Source organism: Macadamia integrifolia, chromosome 6, assembly GCF_013358625.1.
Source record: "Macadamia integrifolia cultivar HAES 741 chromosome 6, SCU_Mint_v3, whole genome shotgun sequence".
Lineage (NCBI taxonomy): Eukaryota > Viridiplantae > Streptophyta > Magnoliopsida > Proteales > Proteaceae > Macadamia > Macadamia integrifolia.
The window spans coordinates 16168419-16191304 of NC_056562.1; the positions used below are offsets into that span (position 1 = coordinate 16168419).

General features: G+C 38.9%; 1 protein-coding gene across 3 annotated transcripts; it reads left to right on the forward strand.

The window, feature by feature from the left end:
* Nucleotides 1-6: 6 nt before the first annotated feature.
* On the forward strand, nt 7-21477 carry LOC122080629 (pumilio homolog 23). Of its 3 annotated transcripts, none has more exons than XM_042647424.1 (7): nt 7-295; nt 12925-13212; nt 13771-14134; nt 15265-15570; nt 16234-16401; nt 19064-19207; nt 21241-21477. In XM_042647424.1, the coding sequence occupies exons 2-7, from the start codon at nt 13019-13021 to the stop codon at nt 21460-21462; spliced, it is 1398 nt and encodes a 465-aa protein (XP_042503358.1). In that variant the 5' UTR covers nt 7-295; nt 12925-13018; the 3' UTR covers nt 21463-21477. The 3 variants fall into 3 exon arrangements, with proteins under 3 accessions (XP_042503358.1, XP_042503360.1, XP_042503359.1); XM_042647426.1 differs by having other exon boundaries at nt 15466-15570; XM_042647425.1 differs by having other exon boundaries at nt 12928-13212.
* Nucleotides 21478-22886: the final 1409 nt, after the last annotated feature.

Consider the following 22886-nt stretch of genomic DNA (forward strand, 5'->3'; position numbering starts at 1 on the left):
AAAAAAAAAAAATCCCAATTCCTTCTCCCATTATTCATCTTCTCAGGTTTTACCTATTACGTTCGTAATTTGTAACATTACTCTGATCTCGATCTGCCGGCGGCCCCTTCATCTTCTCCGTCTCCAACAGCTTCGTAGCCACCCCAATCGAGGAGGAATCAACTCCAGACTCTGCCTTGGTTCTCCACATCTTCGATATATGGTAACCTAACTCTGAATGTCGATTTGCCAGCGGCCCTAGTCGAGGAGGAAGTAACTCCAGACTCTGCCTTGGTTCTCCGTTTCTCCGTTACAGGTGAGTATCTTCCCCAGTCCCCGATTTCTTAGTAATGCACTGTAACTTTGCAGACGAAACCCTCTTAATTAGATTGTCACTACAACCTGGTTAACGTGGTTTATAGGTACAAGTGGTTTGATTTGTGTTCTGTACTTGATATGTTCTACCAGACCTTTCTACTCAGGAACAAATCCACCGGGCTCGAGAGCCTATCTGACTAGTTCCTCTTTGCATATGCAGCCACAGGAATTTCAAGTGTTTTGGCTTTCATTCTGCAAGAAAGTCATGGATTTTGTAGTAGAAAGTTTATAGATTGGTCTTTGTTCAGAGTCACACACATACACACACACACACAGAGGGAACGCAAGAGCAATTAACGTGGTTCGGTCTTCCTTAGAAGCCTACTCCACGGATGAAACTCCCTCAATTCTTTTTGCTTCTTTTGGGAGGATTTATTACTCTTAAATAGATACCAATATAGCTAAATGGCTATACATAGGTGGAGATAATTAAGGAATATATATTCACACGGTATCTAACCAAATCTCCTTCTAGAATAGGAGACCATCATCCTTATCTCGCCAACACTCCCCGTCCAGTTGGAGCGAAGATATCATTTGAGGTCAACTGATCACCATCTTCTGAAAAGAGCCTTTGGGCAATGCCTTGGTAAAAATATCAGCGAGCTGATCTTCACTCTGAATGTATGGTGTTTCAATCGTCTTTTCTTGAACTTTCTCCTGAACAAAGTCGACTTCTATATATTTAGTTCTTTCGTGAAAAACAAGATTTGAAGCAATGCGAGTAGTAGTTTGATTATCATAGAATAATTTCATAGGTTTATATGAAGGCTTACGAGCCAATTCATGTAGCAACAATCGGATCCACACCAACTCACTGGTAGCTGATGCCATAGCTCGGTATTCTGCTTCTGCGCTAGATCAAGCCACAACATTTTGTTTTTTGCTTTTCCAAGTGACAATATTTCCACCCTCAAATGTACAAAAACCAGTAGTTGACCATCAGTAGGAGGGACTTCCAGCCCAGTCGGCATCAATATAACCTATCACCTCTGTATGTCCATTGTTTTTCATCCATACTCCTCTTCTTGGACAAGATTTTAGATACTGTAAAATACAATCAACAAGCTCCATATGCCATTCTGTAGGTGCCTTCATGAATTGACTAACATAGTTGACAACATCAGCAATATCTGGCCTTGTGATGATGAGATAAATTAACTTTCCCACTAAATGCTGAAAACGACCAATGTCTTGCAAAGGATTATCTTTGGGAGTAAATTTACTGTTGTAATCCATGGGAGAATTGGTGGGTTTGGCTGATAATTTCCCAGTTTCTTTTAAAATATCGAAGACATATTTTATTTCAGAGATGAACAACCCTTTCTGAGAACTAGCTAGCTCAATTCCGAGAAAGTATCGTAACTTTCTCAAATCCTTGATATCAAATTTCTCGCTCAAATATTGTAATGACAATATTCTCAAGACGTCAACGTAGACAAGGATCAATACAATCCCTTTGTCACTATTCTTTATAAACATTGAGGAATCAGACTCACCTCTTTTGAACCCAAAATTCATAAGAGCAGCATTGAGTTTTCCATACCACACTTGTGGTGACTGCTTGAGACCATCTATAGATTTATTAAGTTTGCACCCCATTCCACCTTGATTTTCTAACAGATGACTAGGTGGGAGGTCCATATACACCTCTTCTTCTAGGTCTCCGTGTAAGAAGGGATTCTTGACATCCATATGGAAAAGTGACCATCCACAGTTCACAGCCACTGACATGAGAACTCTTACTGTATTCATTTTAACAGTTGGGGCAAATGTTTCCTTTTAATCCACGTCGTATGTTTGGGTATATCCTTTGGCAACAGGTCTTCCCTTGTGCCTCTCAACATAGCCATCACTATTATATTTGATTTTGTACACCCAACAGCAGCCGATAGCTTGTTTCCCATTTGGCGGGAGCACCACATCCCACGTGTGATTTCGATCAAGGGCTTGAAGTTCATCGTCCATGGCTTTAACCCATACATGCAAGAGTTTTTGCCTTAGAAAAACTTCCGGGTTCTTTATGGGGCATCGACAACTGCCAGGAAGGCCCAAAATATGGGAGAAATATTATCATAACTTATGTGAGCTTGAATGGGAAATGAGGTTGTGTAATATGTAGTGAAATCTCGAAGCCGAGTTGATGGTTGAGAAACCTGAGTTGATCTTCAAACAGGAACATCAGCTGGAACAAGAGGTTCATTCCGCATTGTGTTTGTGTCTCTGTTATTATGTGCGGCAACAACCGCAACTTGTCCTCCATTACCCTCAAAAGAGCCAATTACATTAAGTAGAGGGGCAGGAGCAAGTTCAACATCAAAATCATTGTAGTCAACCACAGGAGAAATCTCCCCCTAAACTTAATTCCTGTCAGGAAAAATCATGTGAGCCTCATCAAAAGTGACATCACGGGAGATAATACAATTGTTTGGCAACAGGGTCGAAACCTTGCTAGGTAAATGATTAATTAAATAGCAGCTTGTGAGACTGCATCTGACCAATAGGCTTTGGGAAGATGATGGGAAAAAAAGTAGAGCTCGAGTTACCTCAAGAAGATGTAGGTTTTTGCGCTTGGCAACCCCAGTTTGCTGCGGGGTGCCAACACATGAGGTTTGATGAATGATACCTAAGCTTTTGAGGAATGACTCAAACGGTTGATTGTTATACTCAGTGCCATTATCGGTATGTAATACTTTAATGCGAGTATTAAACTGGATATAAACTATATTGCAAAATTCTTGAAGCACTTATAGGACTTCACTTTTAGAGGTAAGGAAGTAAAGCCGTGTAGTGCAAGATTTATCATTAATAAATGTAACAAAATATTTATAACCATCCCGAGAGTCAACAGGAGCATTGCCCCAAACATCAGAATGAAAAAGTTTAAACAATTCAATAGAAACATGAGTACTATGAGGAAAAGGTAATCTATGTTGTTTTAAAAAATGGCAAGTCTCACAAGCACTGGAATTATGTGAGATAGAGGAATCAAGAGAATGAAGCACCCGGTCTGAAGGATGACCCATCCGCAAATGCCATAGCTGGGAATGGTCCGCTGTACTAACGTGGCAGTACGAAAGTCCAGAACATATAGGCCTTGATGGCACCTCCCTTCACCAATCGTCTTCCCTGTGGTGCGATCCTGTAAGATGACCTTATGGGAAGAAAAATTGACATTGCAATTTAATTCTTGAGTGAACTTACTAACAAATAGTAGATTAGATGATAGAGAGGGCATAAATAAAGCATTTGAAGTGGTAGAGAACAACTGAATTTTTCCAAGACCCTCTGTTGGAACTTGTGATCTATTAGCAACAGTAATAGGGAACTGAGAACCAGCAGAAGTAGTTTTAAGATCAAATAAATAATGAGTGGAGCAGCAAATATGATCAGTAGCTCCTGGATCAATAATAAAGTTGACTCTTAGATAGAGTTGAGACAGCAAAAAGCCAAAAACAACATTACTAGAGGCTGTAGTTACATTCCCTGATTCATGTGTTGGAAGGGCAGATCTGCTAGAAATATTCCTGCTGATCTGCATAAACTGTTGAAATAATGGGGCCAGTTTCTCAAGAGTTGACTGCAAGTCTCCTGAGTTAGCTTGAACTGCAACCTTAGAGTCCGTTCCTGTGGCTTTATTGGGATGTAAATGACGATGCAGAATAAAACACCAATCTTTAGTATGCCCATCTCAGTCACAATGATCACAATAGAATGGTGTTCGGGAACCACAATTTTTTCCTTTTCCTTTTCCAGGTTTACCGCCACCATCATTTTGTGACTTACCATTGCCAATGACAATATTGGCAGATTTTCAGATGATTCTCCTCCGGTCTTGGAGTCAGAGTGCATTACTCATCGCCGGGTTTCTTCATGTTGGATAGTAGCATAGACATTAGTGAATGATGGAAGGACGAAGCTCATCAGAATTTGACGTTTAAGATCCTCATATTCTGGTTTGATACTGGCTAGCAACTAGAAGATCTGATCCTGCTCTTCCCATTTAACATATTCATCTATGGTTTGAGTAGGAGGTCAGTATTGACGAAGCTCGTCCCATTTTTTCTGTAAGAAGCCAAGGTGTTCGGTGAAGGTTTGATTGGGAGTGATGGAGGGCTTAGGGAAGAAGGAAAGAACTAGAATAGAAGGGGGAAAGGAAGGGAATCACACTTCACATATTTGCACAAATCAACTAATTCTCATTCAAAATAAATTCACCTTCTCTAACATTGAGTATATGCAAGTATTTAAAGAGAAAATAACAAGACTCCTACTTAGACTCTAACACTGAAACAGACTCCTATTTCTCTATCTCCTATGTATCCTACCCAAAGACAAACATGAGAAAATAAAAGACAGTAATAAACTAAACTACTTCCAACCCTCGTTGGACCAAAAATTTGGGCTGTACCGGTTCTTCTTGGCCCTGGGCTTCCACAACCGGTCATGTTGGTCTAACCAGGTAAGTACAACTGTCTTTGCATTAACTCTCCTCCTCTGAAAAGAACTCGACTCCATCGAATTTGGATGAGGTCCAAGAATGTCGTCAGAATCGATGTGGTGGATGAGAAGATCTCAGCTATCCTCTTTAGTTTGAGAGGGGAAAGATCCTTTGTCGGAAGAAATTTCATCTCAAGGCCACCATACTGAAAAGAGTATGTATTCTCATATCTACAGTGCTTAGCCTTCTTGTCGAACAACCATGGGCGCTCTAGAAGAATGTCACAGACTTTTAGAGGAAGAACATCACACTGAACCTGATCAATCAGTCCACCAATGGAACACATGAGCAAACACCTTTCATTAATTTTCAGGTTATTGTTGTTCACCCACCCAACCTTGTAGGGGTTTGGATGAGACTCAATTTTCAGACCCAACATGCGAACATCTTCAGCAACAACATTGGTGCAACTGCGGGGTCAATCACCATATTACACAAGCTATCATTGCATTGCACCTTGGTCTGAAAAATACTATTACAACGCTAATCATCCTCCTTGGGAATCTTCTGTGTAGTCAAAAGAGGACGGATCACATAGAACGGTTGAGGCTCACCATCACTGTCACCATCATTAATCTCATTAGGCTCGCGATCACATTCAACCTCCAGATTTATTGTTCTTGTTTTCAGCTGCTCTTCTGGTGCATAAGGTTAAAAATTGTCCTTGTTGATGTATGCTAATAGCCGGTTAGGACATTGATTAACTCGATGCCCATACCCCTTGCATGAGAAAAATTGAATGGCCTCCTTTGGAAATATTGAGTTTCTATCATAATCATGCTGAGGTGGGGAGTATGGGCGAGTTGGCCGTGAAGATGACATGTCTGAATCCCGTCAAGGTGGAGAATATGGCCGACTAGGTCGTGAAGATGACATGGATGAAGCACTAGCCTGTGGTTTGCCGATTGACTTTTCCTGTGGAGATGACTGTGGCTGAATAGAACTAGGACTCCTGGGAAAAGTATTTGTAAATGGCCTCCGATTGTATGGGCGTTTTAGACTGTCCTCAACTTGATACGCTACTTGCACGACATCTTCCATTGTAGATAGTCGATTAGATGCAAGGGCAGCACTAATTTGAGGGTGCAAGCCATTGCGGAATTGTGTCACCAATACTTCTTCATCCTACTCAAAATCTGAACGAGTAGCCAAATAATAAAATCTAGCAACATATTCTTTAACGGTCAAATCTCCTGTTTCAACTATGCAAACCTGAGATGCATGTGTTGCTTGTAATCGAAAGGCAAGAATCTTCGGTTCATGACTTCATGCATTTCAGCCCAAGTAGTGACTAAACCAATGCCTCGGGTTCGGTTCTGTTACTGTTGCTTGACCCACCAGTCTCGGGCCATGCCTTTTAGTTTGGCCTCTGCAAATAGGATCTTTCCGGCCTCAGTCAACCCGTACCATCTAAAAAATGTCTCTAAGCTGTGAATCCAGTCAAGGTACAGTTCTGGATTGTTATCTCCATAAAAATCAAGGACATCCAATTTTGCTACTCTTTCTACTCCATCATCATATCTACCAGTTCCATATGATGGTGGAGGTGGTGGTAGTGGTATTGACGGATCCTGTGGAGTGATGTTGGAAGAATCCCTAGATTGAATGTGACTCTTTCCTTTATCTGCTACCACCAAACGATCAATAAAAATTTGTATGGATTCCATCATCGTCTTAAGGGGAAGTGACGACAGTAGTGAGAGCTTCAATTTTTGCATCAGTTTCTCCTTTATAGGAGTTCAACTGTTGAACAACTTCACTATTGGTTACCATGGTGGAGATAGGCAAGATTATACTAAAATATGATGGCAAAATTGTAAATAAAGGAGGTTTAAAGAGCAATGGCAGAATGTTATATAACTCCCTTTTTTAAATAGAGAGCTTCGATGAGAAACATAGTGTTAACCACCCATTGTATAAGCGAAGGGTAAAATTGGAAATTAGAAGTTAAATAAGAAACTAGGTATAAGGTAAAAAGGGAAAGGCGAGATTTGGAAGGGCAAAATAGGAAAACAAAATTTTATTTGACTTAAAAGAGGAGTCGTAGGAGTAGAATAGGATTACCGACAAAAGGGAGACCCCTTTTAGGAGATGGAAACCAGGAGTGTTGGGCTCTGTACTGTAATGATTCAGTTTTTTAAACTTGATTTTGGGTCTGGCACACTTTTTTGTATTTACGTTTTTTTGGAGTGATTTTGTGTCTTAAATGCTGTATGGTAACCCAAAAAAAAATGATTTTGTAACCTGAAAGAAACAGAAACTTGTATGGTTCGCACTTAATAGAATCGTTTATGTTAGAAACCAATATTTACATAACATGCCATCTTCACCATGGGTCTCAAAGTTGTGATTTTTAAATAAAATCTGAGGATAGTCAATGGTTTTTTAATAAATTCTAAGTTATAGAAACCATTATTACACAAATAGCTAAAGTCGAAATAAGACATAAACAAGAATAATTGATATGATCAAATTCCATATCAACAAAACTGTTGTCACGTTGAATATGAAATATTTCACCATGTTTCCTTGCGGTCGATTAATATGATTATCATCCTCCTTGCAGATAATTCTTGAAACCATTATCATATTTGCGCTCATCAATATCCTCATCGGGATGGTGATTGTCTACCCACATGAAATGTCCTACATGAGTTTCATTTGCGGGACATTAGAAAAACCATCGTCTTGGGTTTCTTTTAGTACGAGATACCTTTAACACCATCCGAGCTTGTTCAAGCATAGCTCCCCTGTTCAAGAAGTGGGAAAAAAAATCATATGAAAACATGTGATCTTAGTTCACCCTATTAATAGGACAGATGATTCAGAACATATTAACTAGTTAAAAAAACATAGTTGGAAAGCTAAGCTAAGGGACCTAACTCCTACAACATAATTTTGCAGTTATCCTGGTCCACCTGTTCCTGAATAAGCACATAGCTTAACAATTTAAGCAATAAGCTTCCTTCGATACATAAAATTTTGATACAGAGTGCACAAATCATCAACATCCTGTGAACTATTCTTGGATTGCCATCTCAACTTAAGGTAACCCAAGACCTTGCAGTTACATTTCTGCTTAAACACTGCATCAAACATGAAATAGAAAAGACTTTCTTCTCATTAGCTTTAAAGCAGAAGTATGTCTTACATATGGCCTCACTGAATTTCTTCTCAGTTTTTACCCAAAAAAAAAAAAATTCTTCTCTAAGTTTCCTTCTTCATTGTTTTGTGTTTCATACAATACCCAGTTTTCCAAAACACCAATTCTTACTTGTAATTCTGAATTTGAATGTTGGTCTAGAGACAGGTTCCCAGAAAACAGGAAACCCAGGGGTATCAAAAAATAAATTGCTAATAACAGTAGACGTAAACAAATTTATATGCCTAAATTTCACACTTTTGTATTATCTATCCAAAAGAACGAAGTGAAAGACAAACCAGAAGCTCACTCTTGTTGAAGAGATTGTAGATTTGCTGTGAATGTTCAGTTGGCTGCTTGGGCGTGAAGAACTTGGTGATGAAAGAAAAAAATATCGCAATCCTTATCACCCGTCACTGTCTGCCCAAATCCTGCTGGTTGCTGCGGCTGCGGCTGCCCTCCTCCCCCTGGCCCTCCCTGCTATGCGGTTACTTCACCGGTTGGTGGGGGTGCCATAACTCCCCAAATGAGTACAAAAATAGAAGGTGAACTCCGAACAACGACACTTAACAGCTCAAGTATTCAAAAAACTAATTCAATCAATCCATGGACGATAGACCGATTCAACCATCAAAGAACAAAAGAGAGACGAGATGATCTCCAAGTCATAAAGAATCGATCAATTTAAGAGGGTTCGGACCGACACTTGACAGCAAGTGGCCTTGATTTCGAGATGTTATTTTCATTTATTATTTCTTAAACGCTTCTCTCCCTCTCACTCGCTCTCTCTCTCACACACACACACATTGTCTGAAGCATGCACTATTCTAAAATTGAACCAGCAAGCACAATGGCGACGACAGATCTCACAAGCAAGCACGGAGGCAACTTCGCAAGGACAGAGGCGACTTCGCAAGAAGACCTCGCAAGACATGAAAAGAGACAGATCTACAAAACAAGAAAAAAATTAGGGGGAGAGAGAGAGAGAGAGCATCCCACCTCATCGATTGCAGGCGATGAATCTTCTCGCAAGCGCAGAGGCGTCTTCGGTTTCTCACTTTACCTTTTCCAAGATAAAAGAAGCCAAGAAGGTAATAGGGTTGCCAAACATATCGATCAGCCCTTTTCTTATGTTTTGAATGCAAATTCCGGTTTTACCCCTCATACTTAAGTGAGAGCCTTGATTCTACGCCTTTTGCTCAGAATTAATTCTGAGTGTGAGAAGCTTGCTTTTCATGCTCCAAGAAAGTGACTCCAAAACCTAAAAAGTGGCCCGGTTCATTTAAAAAAAAACAAGAAATTAAACCGGGCTTACCATACAGTTTTTACCCTATTTATGTTCCAAAAAAATGGAAAAACAACATAATTTATTTTTTAGAATGTTATAGTACAGTGCCTTGGTCTTTGTCGAACTGAAGGAACCAGCGATGGAGAGTGGCAATACTCCAGGAAGTCCGACGGAAATCAGGTACCCCTTCTGCTTTCGCCTCTCTCTCCACTCTCTTCTCATCTTCTCTTCTGCTACTTCTTTTTCATCCTTTTTCTGATTTCTGTTTCTTTCTTCTCTTCTTGTCTTCTGTGCTGATGTTTTTTTTTTTTTTTTTCTCTCTGTTGCTATCTTCCCTCTCGACTTTCTCTTCTTGCTTCTCTTCTTCTTCAACTTCTTCTTCTGTTCTTCCTTCTCTTTTTCTGCCTTCTTTGAACTTTTGCTCCTTTTTTTTTTTTGATCTAGCTGAACCCAGAAAGGCTCGTTGAAGCCACTGGAAGGGAAAGGGAGGTCTCAACGTCTCTGTTCAGAACAGAGTTGATTTTTTTTTTCACTCGGCAGAACCCTAAAACAGGGAAGGGGAGGGATTGATTGAAGTGGTGAAGGGAAAAAGAGGAGGCGGTGAGATGGGGCTGACTTTGTTCAAGGGTATATATATATTATTTATTTATCTTTTTAAATGGCTGTTCTCAGTCTTGGCAGAATCCTAAACTGAGAATGGGAGGGGAAGAAGAGAGATGGAGGGGAAGGGATGGGGATCCTTTGGCTCTGATACCAAGTTGATGGAGGGCTTAGGGAAGAAGGAAAGAACTAGAATAGAGGGGGGAAAGGAAGGGAATCACACCTCACACATTGCACAAATCAACTAATTCTCATTCAAAATAAATTCACCTTCTCTAACATTGAGTATATGCAAGTATTTAAAGAGAAAATAACAGGACTCCTACTTAGACTCTGACACTGAAACAGACTTCTACTTCACTGTCTCCTACATATCCTACCCAAAGACAAACATGAGAAAATAAAAGGCATAGCACCAGAAGTCCTACGCTCAGCCATGAAGAAATCTTCAAACAATAATCTCCAGTATCTTCATATCTTCAACCTGCTCTGATACCATGTTCAGAATCAAACACACACATAGGGAACGCAAGAGCAGTTGACGTGGTTTGGTCTTCCTTAGAAGCCTAATCCACGGATGAAACTCCATCAATTCTTCTTGCTTCTTTTGGGAGGATTTATTACTCTTAAATAGATACCAATACAGCTAAATGGGTATAAATAGATGGAGAAATTTAAAGAATATACATTCACACTGTATATGACCAAATCTCCTTCTCAGAAGAGGAGACGGTCATCCTTATCTCGTCAATGGCCATAATATTTTTTACTCCAATTGCCTATATCATTCCATTTCTGTTAATTTTCTTGAATGATCGTGGTTCTCTTTTCTTCATATATTTTAAGCTGAATAAAACTTCTTAGGTTCAAAGTGAAACATGCTATTATTTTGTTTATTAGGTAGTGTACATGTTTTTTAGATAGTAAATATATGCTCATATTTTTTCTTACAGAGTTGGCATGTGAAACACTTGCCGTATCATTACCATATGCGTTTTATTGCGCCAGAATTTTGAAAAGTATTATTGTTGCCTAGTCTGTTTAATACCTATACTTATTAGTACCTGCTTTTTTGCCGTCCCTGAACTTATTGTGGTTGGATTGAAGACTTTGGTTTTATTTCTTCCAATAGCACAACAGTTTAACGGTGCATACAATTCCCTCTCCATCATGGGAGTAGAAATTGAAGTAGAAAAGAAATCCCTTTGTTGCGATTGATTGTGTTATTTTCTTGAAGATTGTATTGAAATTTTACATTTCCTCAGTCCTCGCATATTAGCTCGGGAATATTTTCCTACTGTACGTTTATAGGTTTGGACTGTTTTGTAGAAAAAAAATATTTAAATAGGCTGATTTTTATTTATTTTATTGTGTTTCCGTTTCTTCATCTTCTTCCGCTGATAAATTAAGCTTCTTTGGTAGTTTTATATATTTCTCTATAGTATGTACTCATTGTTGTTGTTGACACGGAGGAGTTTGATTTGTTGGGGTTCCTAGTGGAAGGTGGAAGTAATAATCCCACATCGGAAGTGAGTAGCCCGATGTGGAGACTTATAGGTACTTGGGCACCTTCTCCTTAATGGCTAGCTTTTGAGGGTGAGTTCTACCAAAGGCCATAACAAGTGGTATTAGAGCCAAGGTTTGGTAGGGGTAGGGCGTGGTAGGGCCAAGGCGTGGGAACCCGGTATGCCTCCGAGGATGAAATCGGCAAAGATCTCGGTTGCTCTTCCGTGGAGGGGGAGATTGTTGGGGTTCCACGCGTAAGGTTAAAGTAATAATCCCACATCGGAAGTGAGTAGCCCGATGTGGAGACTTATAGGTACTTGAGCACCCTTTCCTTAACGGCTAGCTTTTGAGGATGAGTTCCACCCAATTCCCTCAGGTTTCGCACTAATAAATTTTAAGCTATTTATTTGGTTGTAGTTCTTGATGGTTTTGTACATGATTATGCCAAATAAAGTGTAATTGCCAGCTATAAAATAGCTTCCTAAGGCTTTTGGGGGTGGGTCCTAAATTGGTTTTTGAAGAACCACCTTGTTAAGGTGGCAAGTCTTTGCTCTAGGGAGGGGAGATTCACAACCTTGAACTAAAAAAATGCATTTATTGCACTTTTTGCTTATTTTCATGGGTAATCTTTGGTTCTAAGCTATATGGTCTTAAAAGCTTTTTAGTTTATTGCTTGGTAAGGTTTATGATTTCACTATACAAGTTCTTTTTTTTTTTTTTTGTGGGGTTGGCGGGGGGGGGGAAGGGGTTTGATGTGCACCTGTAAGATATTTTTTTCTTGAAGGTTTATAAAATATTCTGCCCCTCTCTCTCTCTCTCAGGTTAGTAATTTTTTGGGCTGTGAAGCTGGCAATCTGATGTAAAGCAAGCAAGAAAGAAAGAAGAAAACGATTAAGCAGTGCGAGCATTTTTCAACCCCCCCCCCCCCCCCCCCCCCAAAAAAAAAGAAAAAAGAAGAGAGTAGGTATCTCATGTATTTTTTAACCATCTCGAGTTTGTAAACTACCTAGGTATTGTGATTTGTTTTCACATTTTTAAAGAATTTATCATATGGCATTGTAATTTGTTTACCACAATGACTGGATTTTATTTTCCTTCAATCCATTAGTGCATGGAACCAGAAAGAAAGCATGTCGACTCAAGGTTTTCATTTTTGTTGCAGTGTTGTTCTTGAAATGACAGCAATTAGTTCCTTTGCATATTTTTGGATATTTCTTTGACAAATGTGTAAAATATTTTATTCTTATTGTCACCAATCTACTTTTCCTATTCCCATTTGTGTCACAGAGTTTCTATTTCACTTGCACCAAATAGTAATTGAAGTCAATTTCCTATTATTATACCCAAACCAAAAAATGTTTTACTCAACATGATTGCATTGTGTGCTTTCTCAGAATGAATCCTACTTTTAGGTTGTTACCATTACCTTTAGACAACCGATCTGTTTAATGACATGTTTTTGTGCTTGTTTGGTCATGGAATTCAATTATCCTTCTATTCACTCTTGCTTTTTGTATATTTGTTTTCTAGTAGGAAAACCATAAAGTTTACTCCGGCCAGTTTTGGTTGACAATCCTTACATTTGAGAAGACCTCAAAGCGGTAATTTAGAGGAAAACTGTCAGATGCCTGGGGAGAATTTTTCCAAGCAGGGAGAAAGGAGAAAGGGCAAAAACATGAGGCGAAGGAAAGAGTGCATTAGGTTTAGTGCGGACTGTTTGACAAAAGGTCCATCTGAGAGGCCGACCGATGAGATTGTGAAAGCTCGAAAATCATCAAAGCACCTGCATGTGTCTACAGCACAAACAATAATTGTCAGGTTATTGTTAACCCACTATTTTTTTGCATTTTTCTTCTTCTGAATATCACCTTTTTATAGTCAATTGAGTTTATGTATCCTCCTTAGATTTTTTACTTTATTGGGAAGGTGGTAGCTGTTCATGGAGAATGGTACAATGGCCCACTCATTGCTGTCTTGTCATACACTCATAACCCACATGGCACTCAAAATTTGGTGCACAAGTAGGCACTGCCATCTCCTATTTACCTTTAAAATTTCATTCCAACTAGCGTCTTGTGTGTCACAGAAAAGGGGGCCAAAAATGGTTAAAAAGTCAAGGTAGGATGTAAATAGATTGTCCATTGTAAAAGCAATGGGAGAAATCCAATACCATTTGGGCCATATGGTTGAGATGGATCACCAACTTTGGCATGTGGCTCGAACACTAGAGATTCTACCTATCGAATGGTTGTAATTTGCTACATCATCTGCCATGTGGCTTAGACATACTCTGATTGATTTCATGGTTTTTCTTTTTTAGTTTTTGTGGAAGGTTATCAGTATAAAGATGTTCATTGTTGTAATTAATTCATGCAGGAAACAAGTTGATCCTGAAACAACGAAGTACTTCTCAGAAATTGCAAATCTTTTTGAAGGAACAACAGTTGACTTAGATGATCGGTCGGTCATATGTGGTAATGCTTTGGAGGAAACTAGGGGAAAAGAGTTAGAACTGGCTACTGATTATATTATAAGCCCCACCTTGCAAACTCTTCTTGAAGGCTGTGACATAGACCACCTCTGTGGTTTTCTCCAAAGCTGTGGAAAGGAGTTCGCTAATATAGCGATGGATAAATCTGGATCTCACGTGGTTGAGACAGCTCTCAGGTCATTAGCTGTGCATATTCAGGATGAAGGGGCATACTCTGTTATTGGATCAACTTTAAACAAGATATGCCAGGTAACAACATATGATGTTTATGAGCGAGATATGAGCTAGAGGAGATTACATGTACCTGTTGGGTTGATTGAAATGGCTGGCTCACTATTGCCTAACTGTATACTTTGTGCACATTCAGGGTAATGAGGCCTCACAATGGGATGGGTTCCTAGTGAAGGGATGTTCTAATCCCAAGATATGTAGAGTCTGCTTATTAGAACCAGATACTTTTTGTGACTTTATAAAGAAGTCAATACATATAAGTATATAACAAACAATTTGGAGGGAGTTTTTATTCTTTGTTTGGGGCGCTTAAATGAAACGATTTTATGCATTTTTTTTTCCATTTTATTTTTAAAAGTAAATTTGTTTTTTGTTTTTTGTTTTTTGGTAACTCAAATGGAAAAAAAGTTTTTAAACAAAAAGCATAAATTGTCCCTAAAACAAAACCTGTTTCATGTGTTTTTTTTTTTGGGTGCATGTGATTGCTTGTGCTACCAAAGAGATGCATGGACAATTATGCACATAAATTTTTGAAAAAACCAAAATATCCTTAAGCACTTTTTCGTTATACTTACCAAATAACTAATAGTAGACATTTCTTTTTGAAAAATGGTCTATAAAGTATCAAGAAACGGAAATGTGTGGAAATCACTTTTCTACGAGAAAAATTGCACCAGACATAGCCTTAATCAGACTGATTGGCAATCCAAGAGAAATTTATTGATCGAAAGATAAGAGGGGTGGAATATACTAATCTGTAAGCTAGCAGAAGCTGCAAAGAGAGGAAAAAAAAAGAAGAAATGTACTGTGTTGGACAAGAGGGACTTATCTTGGGTTGCCACTGTGAAGATGCTGGTTTGAGTCTTTGGAGTGGTCAATTTGTGTACAAAATGCATCCAACCCTCCTGAAACCCTGCCAAAGCAAGGCTAGCACTGCATTACAGCCCTCTGAGTTGCATTTCTTATGATATGTGCCGAGTTTTCATCTATTGGAGAACTCATAATACCCTGTTGCACGGTGGTTGTGAACCATTATATGCACATCACATGCTCTCATCTATTATTAGGCATTGGCAGACCACCTTTCATCTATTACCTAGGTTTGGTCACTGGCTTCCATTTATTTACACTTTGTTTTTTCTTGTCAGGAGATAGTGCTAAATCTTGTTAGTGTGATGTGTAGCCAATATGGATCTCATGTTCTTCGTAGCCTTCTCTGTCTCTGTAAAGGACTACCGTTAGACTCTACAGAGGAGTTCCATGTTACAAAATCATCTTCCATTTTAGCAGAGAGGTTGAATTTCAAGTCACCTCAAGCATTCAGAAATAAAGTACCACATCTTCTGCAGGGTTTCCCGGATTTGCTTAGATATCTTATTGCGGAAATGTTAAAATGTGCTAGAGGAGACATTGCTACTCTGCTAGTTGACAAGTACAGCAGTTTTGTTCTGCAGGCATGGCTTCTATTCTGTGTTTGTTTTTATTGAGCCTTATTAGTTGAGATTCAGCTATGTTGTATTGATTTTAATTGTTTCTTGGTTGATGTGTCTGAATGGCTCCTTTTATATGTAGTACAATGCCTTGAGGTTTGAGTGATATGATCTGTTATTCAGAAGGGTTGAAGAATTATTCACATTCATTGAGGACCTGGGTCTAAGCTGACTCAAAATTCTTGGGGAGTTGTCAATGAAGTTTTTGGAGTTTACAGAACTCACCTTTTGGTTTGAGGATCACCTTCCCTAACTCCCTTCGGTAGAGGACTCTCTTGGAGTTCTCAGCAAATGGCTAAGTTTTTACTTCCAATATTTGAGAATTCCAAAATTTGCCTGAGTTTTTCCAGCATCTGTTCATCCATGTGAGAGGTGGTGATCGTCTAAGCCAAGGTTTTATTTGAGTGATTTGTAATATGGTTACAATCAAGGCAACGGTAAGGTTGCTCCATTGTGACCTAGCAGTCGTGGGTTTGAGTCGGGAAACTTCTCCGCGAAGTTTTTTTTTTTTTTTGGGGGGGGGGTTAAGGCTGCGTACATTATGACCCTCCCCAGACCCTGCAGTGGTGGGAGCCTCGTGCACTGGGCATGCCCTTTTAGTAATATGGTTACAATGCTTTTCTGCAGACTGCCTTGAGGTTGTTAGCTGGCGAGGATGAAGAATTGATGCATGTGATTCCCATCCTTCTTGGCTGCTCTGAGAAAAATATTGCGGAAGGGAAATTCTTAGAAGCAATTGTGGTGCAGGACATTTTAGCAATGCTCAAGGACACTGCTTATAGCCATCTAATGGAGGTGGGCTACTTTATAATATAAATATTGCATGTAATTGTGTTTATGCGTCTTCAATTTTCTTTCTTCTTGATGGATATCATTTGCAATCTGTAGATTGCTACATTTGGTTATAATATTATGAAATGAACTCAATTCAAACTCAACTGAACTCATCTAAGCCTTATCCCAACTAAATGGGGTCAGCTACATGAATCCTGCTTTGCCATTCAACTCTATTTATGAAGAAAAAAATTATATCTGTGCCAAAAGATAATCAAATATATAGTGTGCTATTGTGATTCCAGTCAAATTTCAGTCGTATGAAAGATCTGCTGACAAACCGAAATTTCTTTTTGGATTAATTAAATATTTTGATAAGATCATGTGTGGTGGAATCCATGAGGTAAAGGTGGTTGCTACCCCCTCTAAAAGCACTCAAGAACTGTGTATGCACTGCCCTTAAGACTAGTTACACTTAATGGTCCACAACTCCACATAGTCGATTGGTTTATGGGATTCATGATTCAGAGTGCTATACCACTAGGGTTTTAAGTATCATATCGTATCGGTCGATATGTATCGGTATTGGTGAGTGTCGATACGATATTTATTTTTTCGAAAGAAAAAAATTGTGTCGACTGATGTGTGTTAATACGGTCAGATATGGAGCAGATACAGGACTTATACAGGTAAGATACACTTGATAAGCCTCCTTTAAACCTTCAAAATAGAAACCATGAGTGAGATACGAAACTAAGAGCAATCAAGGGCCTTGGAAATTTTTTTTTCTCTTTGATATGAGTAGGAAGAAATTATCTAATATAAAAAATTACCCTAATCTTCACCATTCAACAAGTTTGGAGATTTACAGTGCTCAAATTATGGATCGAAACAAAGTTGGGTGAAAAAGTGGTAAAGTTGCAAATCTCTTTTTTAGTGCTAAAATCTCCTATTTTTTATTTTATTTTTATGGATCACTAGATTGGGTAAAAAAGACTCAAATCCTCGCATGAAGCTGATATATACTTACATATTGCATAATATGATGTTTTATGCTTCAAAAGTATCTTTTATACGTATAATAAAAACATCCATGTGTATTTCTTGAATATTTCCATGTGTATCTTTAGTGTATCTTGCATCTGTCCAATGCAATATGATATGTCTCTTAAAATCACCCCTCCTATACGATACCCGATACTGATACTTAAATCTTTGCATATGACTATGTGGATCCTTAGATATATATGCTCTTGAGGACTTAAGAGTTCTCTAAGAAGGTTGCAGAACTTACATGATGCAGCAGTGCTATCATGGGTAGATCGACATGACCGGATTTGGATACCTAAACCTGGTTTTTGGCCCAAAGGGGGCTGGTAGTAATTTTTGATCTACATAATATTTACTTGTTTATTTAGTTGGGAAGTACTTGTATTTATTTATTGTGTTTTATTTTGGGTAGATTATGTACGAGGTTCTTCTATTGCAAGTTTTCTAGTTGTTTTAGTTTCCTATTGAGTTAGTTCCTATTCCTAGTTGAGAGTAGTTACTATTTTATAGGAGTCATTATTTTTACATATATGGTTGTGACCTCTGCTATAGGAGGAGATGAATATTGGAATGAAAATTTGATTGGGTTGTTGCCAAGAGTTAGCTGTGCATTTTTTCTCCCCCCCGCTCTCCTATTTTGCTTGGTTCGATTTCTGGTTTCCCTTTGCTCACCCATTGATCCTGTCCTCTTTTTTTCCGGGGTAAGTTCTCTTAGTTCTCTCTCTTATTATTTATCTCCTTGTATTCTTCCTTCGCTGTCCTTTACTCCAGTCTTTTATTTTCTTCCTTTCTAAACTCTGCTTTCTATCTTTGCCCTGTTACATACATCACCGAAGGGTTGAGAAGAGTATGTTAGAACACTTCGTCTTCAATCATCGAGGCATTCAACCTGGGATTTGGGGTTTTAATTCACGACCTCATGGAGACCCAAAACTTAGGTCTTCATCCCCAAAGTCATTTTCTGTTGGTAGATTGAAAACCTGCGACTTGGATTGATTTCTTGTCTTCCGCTTCTCCTGGTTTCAGCAAACTATTAGCAGAATAATTTATCAGGTTTGTAACTACTGTGGGTTGAGATTGAGGAGTTGGTTGATAACGAAATTATTCTTGCAGTGTCCTCAGATTTGGGCTCAACGGATGAGATCGTGAGAGCTTAATTGTTCTTTCTAAGTTGGAGTTACCGCTGGTCCCTTGCTTCCAGCGTGAGGAAGAAGAAGATTTGTTTTTCTATTTGTTATTAAATACCTAAGTTCCTGTTAATTACAGTTATGCCCCTCTTGTTTAGTTGGATTACGTTATACCATTCTTTCTTCTGAAATTCCAGAGTACCTCTTCCTTTTCACTTCCAATTGTCAATTAGCCCTTAAGACTGTTCTTCTTTACTGCAAGGGTCCAGAACTTCTATTTATTTACGGGTTTTCCATTAAACTCTTGATTTGAGTTGTCTAGTATTCTTGTGGCCCACAGAGATCCGAAAATAGGGTTTCATCACCCCCAGAATTACGTTATTACGTCTATTGAGTGATCACCAACAGGAAATATTTATGTACTACATGTTCTAGTATTGTTGCCATTTTTGTGTTCTGAAATAACTTTCACTAGGTACTGATAGAATACTATTTGAATTTTGCAGGTTATTTTGGAAGTGGCACCGGAGACCTTGTACAATGAATTTTTGACAAAAGTTTTAAAAAATTCATTGTTTGAGATCTCATGTGATCATTGTGGCAGTTTTGTTGTCCAAGCATTAGTTTCTTCTGTGCGATGTCAAGATCAAGTAGGTCCTGCGACATTTTAGTGCATTTTGAGTCTTCCATATAATTTTGTGTGTAAAATTTCTTAGTCTTCCTATGTGACATTAGCATTTGTATCATGGTGAATTCTACTGTTTATTTTGTAAATAAATTATTTAGTTTCCTGGAAATGTGGTGCTGGAGGAGTTAGTGTCCGTTATTATGGAGCTGCATGTCGTTTTTGCTTGCTGCAGTATCCTTTTAACTGTCCTGTGGGGTGTGGCGAAACTATCAGCAATCAATTCATACGACAGTCAAACTTGGTTCTCTCCCTCATCGCCCAGTAATTGACACCCCACTAAGAACAGGCTTCTGTTGTCTCCTGGGGGCTTCCTCTGTCAATTCTGGCTCCCCCTCCCCCTGCCCTCTAGGGTTGTATCCCCTGCCTCTGGCTTTGTATATCCCTCCCCCGGTTTTTTCCCTTGTATTTAATTTATATATTCATCCAAAAAAAAAATTCATACGACAGTAGATGGACCAGGATCCACCATCTTTCATTGACAGAGACCTTCGAAATCTGTAATCTTGGTTGTATTGGCTTCATCTGGCCTTTCCTTTATAATGTACCAGTGGTTCAAAATATTCCTTGGGTTAGCTTTTCCTTAAATATGTGGAACTGAATTTTAGGGTTGTTCCTGCTTCTGTTTCTTAACTCTTTTTGAAAGTTTTGAAACATTAGCTGCAAAAGGAATTTAAAGTGATTACTGATTATCTCAATCAAATATAGATATATTTTTATCTCTGAGGAAGTATATTCTTGATCTATTGAAGGAGACTGGGATGCTTTGGGTCACAGAAACTCCCATTGATTACAACTACAAGCTTAAAGATGATGAATGAGAACCTTTTACTGATGTGGGGTTTAGGGATAGGTTGGGAAACCCATCTATTTCTCCTTCACTAGACGAGATAACTTATGCTGCCAGCTTCGCCAGTGGTTTACGTGCTTGACATGAACCTCTTACCTGGAGGCTGCTGACAGGATATAGACTTTGCCTCAATCCTCCCAAGTCAGATGTTTCTGGCCAGGGGCTGGCATTCATGAACCTGTAGCCAGGCCCTTTGAAATACATCCCTGGAAGTTCACTGTTTCAACTTTATGCTGGGGCATTGGCTGTAAGAATAAACAAATGGTGGAACAAGATATGCAGTTCGGATAAAGGCTTAATTAAGAAAGGACTTCTAAAGAGGGGTTTCTAGTAAGTACTTAACCACATTGCTCAAGTATGTGTCAATATATTCATTACTGTTGAGTTGTGACATGAGTTGAATTGCCCAGATACAATTGGTATACAAATCTCCTTACAGGATTTTGTGTGCGTACTGGCATGAGTTGAATTTTGCTTCATCTTTGGAAGCTTTGGTGTTTTTCTCCCTTTTACAGCAAACATGGGTCCCTGGGCAGGTCAGGAAGAGTGGAGCCTATGTCTTCTTAAAGAAGGTTGCCTTTTTCCATCAACAAATTTTATGTTTCCTTTTCCTTTCCTCTTTGAAACCTTAGGGGAGAATGATAGGAGAAGAGTTAGGGAGCATCATCTAAAAGGAAAAAAAATAATGTGGGAACTATTTACTTTTTCCTATTCAGTGGTAATGGAGATTTTATACACTTTTGGAGTATATAAATGATCGGAGAGTTTAACGCTTGGCTTAAAATGAGAATACTTATACTAACCCAAAAAAATACCCCTACCAGTAAATCCTTATACATAGTAAAGATATATTAATTGGTATCTTCTTTAGTCCATGTGTAAATCCACTGGGAGTTATACTAAGCTTTTATAAAAGAAGAAGGAAAAAAAAATCTACGAAGATTCATTAAAGTTGGAATCCTTTTAAGTTTGCTGCTTGGTAAAAATAGGTTTTGATCATTTGGAGGGTGCCATTTAACTCTTCCATTATATGGGTATTGAAGTGGAATAATTTAATCTCAGTAGACTAAAATCTGGATGACATTTGAAGTACTATTTTTTACTGTGTATTGCATATATCCTAATCATTCTTTTATTTTGCTGCAAAGATGGAGTTGTTTTGGGAGGAACTCGGTTCCAAATTTGAGGAGCTTCTTGGGATTGGAAGGTCAGGAGTAGTTGCTTCTCTGTTGGCTGCAAGTCATAAGCTTCATACACATGAAAATAAGGTTCACAGCTTTAACTCTTTGTTTGTATGCTTTCCTCCTCCTCCCCCCCCCTCCTTTTTTGAGGCACCCCCTCTTTTCAATATCATCTATCTGAGATTTTGATTAGGGTGAAGTTTATCTAGTCTAGCAGGGGTCTCAAGGGTATCTCTAAACTGCACAAATATCTGCCACATGGCATATTCGGTAGAGCCAAAATTTTCTGAATAGGTAGACCTTAAGGTCCCTACTCACATGTCAAGTTTCAGCTGAAATGCAGTGGCGAAGTGGCAACATAAAGCTTTGGGAATTTGGACACCCCCTGCACTATGGCCAGATTGCTTGGTACACCAAAAGTTTGAAAATATTACTTGAAGCCCCATGAAACCTAACGGTGTTAGTCTGCTGTTACTGGTTTAATGAAAAGACCATTTTACCCTTGTGAGTTATTAAACTAAAACTTGTGAAGTTAAAATGACTAACTTACCCTTTAAGGGTATTAAACTTATAAAACCCTAATCGATTTAAGTAGTGGGTGAAGGGATTCCCCTTTCTCCCATCTTCCATTTCAATTCCTTCACTACTGTATCAGAAATTAGGGCATATTCAGCTCTAAGGTTTTACACCATAGAGGGATTTGGGAGAAATAGGTGGAGCAGCAGGGAGGTTTTTTGATTGGAGTTGAGAATGGGGCTAGGAAGGGTGTGGGTCATGGGCGTCTCCTTGGCTGCAGTCTCTGTGTGTGTGTGAGAAAGAGAGAGAGAGAGGGTTGTGGCAGTGTGTTGCAGCAGCGAGGAAGGGTTCTACCAATTGGGCGAAGTGTTTGCTTACTCTTCAAATGATGCAACGACAGTGACTGGGAAGGATTTGTGAGGGTGTAATCATATTGTTCTTTTATGGCATTTCTGAAACTGGGTTCATACCGGAGCCCTATGTCCCCATCTGTTTTACCTCCATAATTGCTTTTGTTTTGGAAGAAAAAGCTATGAACAAGAAGTTACAGCATCAAATATTTAAAAAAAAAATTAACATATCAATGATTGGTTTAGGTTTTCAGAAATAGAAAGCTCAAAAACGATCCAGCAGTAAGAAGAAAAATAAGAATCTCTTGATTTGGAAGCTTCTGTGGGATTGTAGCTCAGATTACCTGGAATGGTTTTGAAGATTCCTCATATTTGATTTCCGATTGCAAAGCTTGAAGCAATTTCCCGTGTCGCAGATCTCTGTAATTCCGAGTGGAGCTTGACTATTCTCGTCATTTTCTCTGTGGCCCTTCACTTAACGTATGATGGTGAGATCGATCGCGAAAGGGTGGAACTATCATCCTTGCGATCAGAACAACTGCTTCGGGCTGGGAGACCTTTAGAGTGCGATACTATGAAATCGGATTGAATCCTCTCAAGTGATGTTGATGTCAAGGATTTAATACCCTTTGTTCAATTGATATCAGTGATGTTGGAATCGATAGAGTATGATGTAGCGATGCTTCGTCTGAAATCTTGGGCAGAATCGATCAAAGTGGAAGGAGTTATCTCCATCGCAAGCATGCC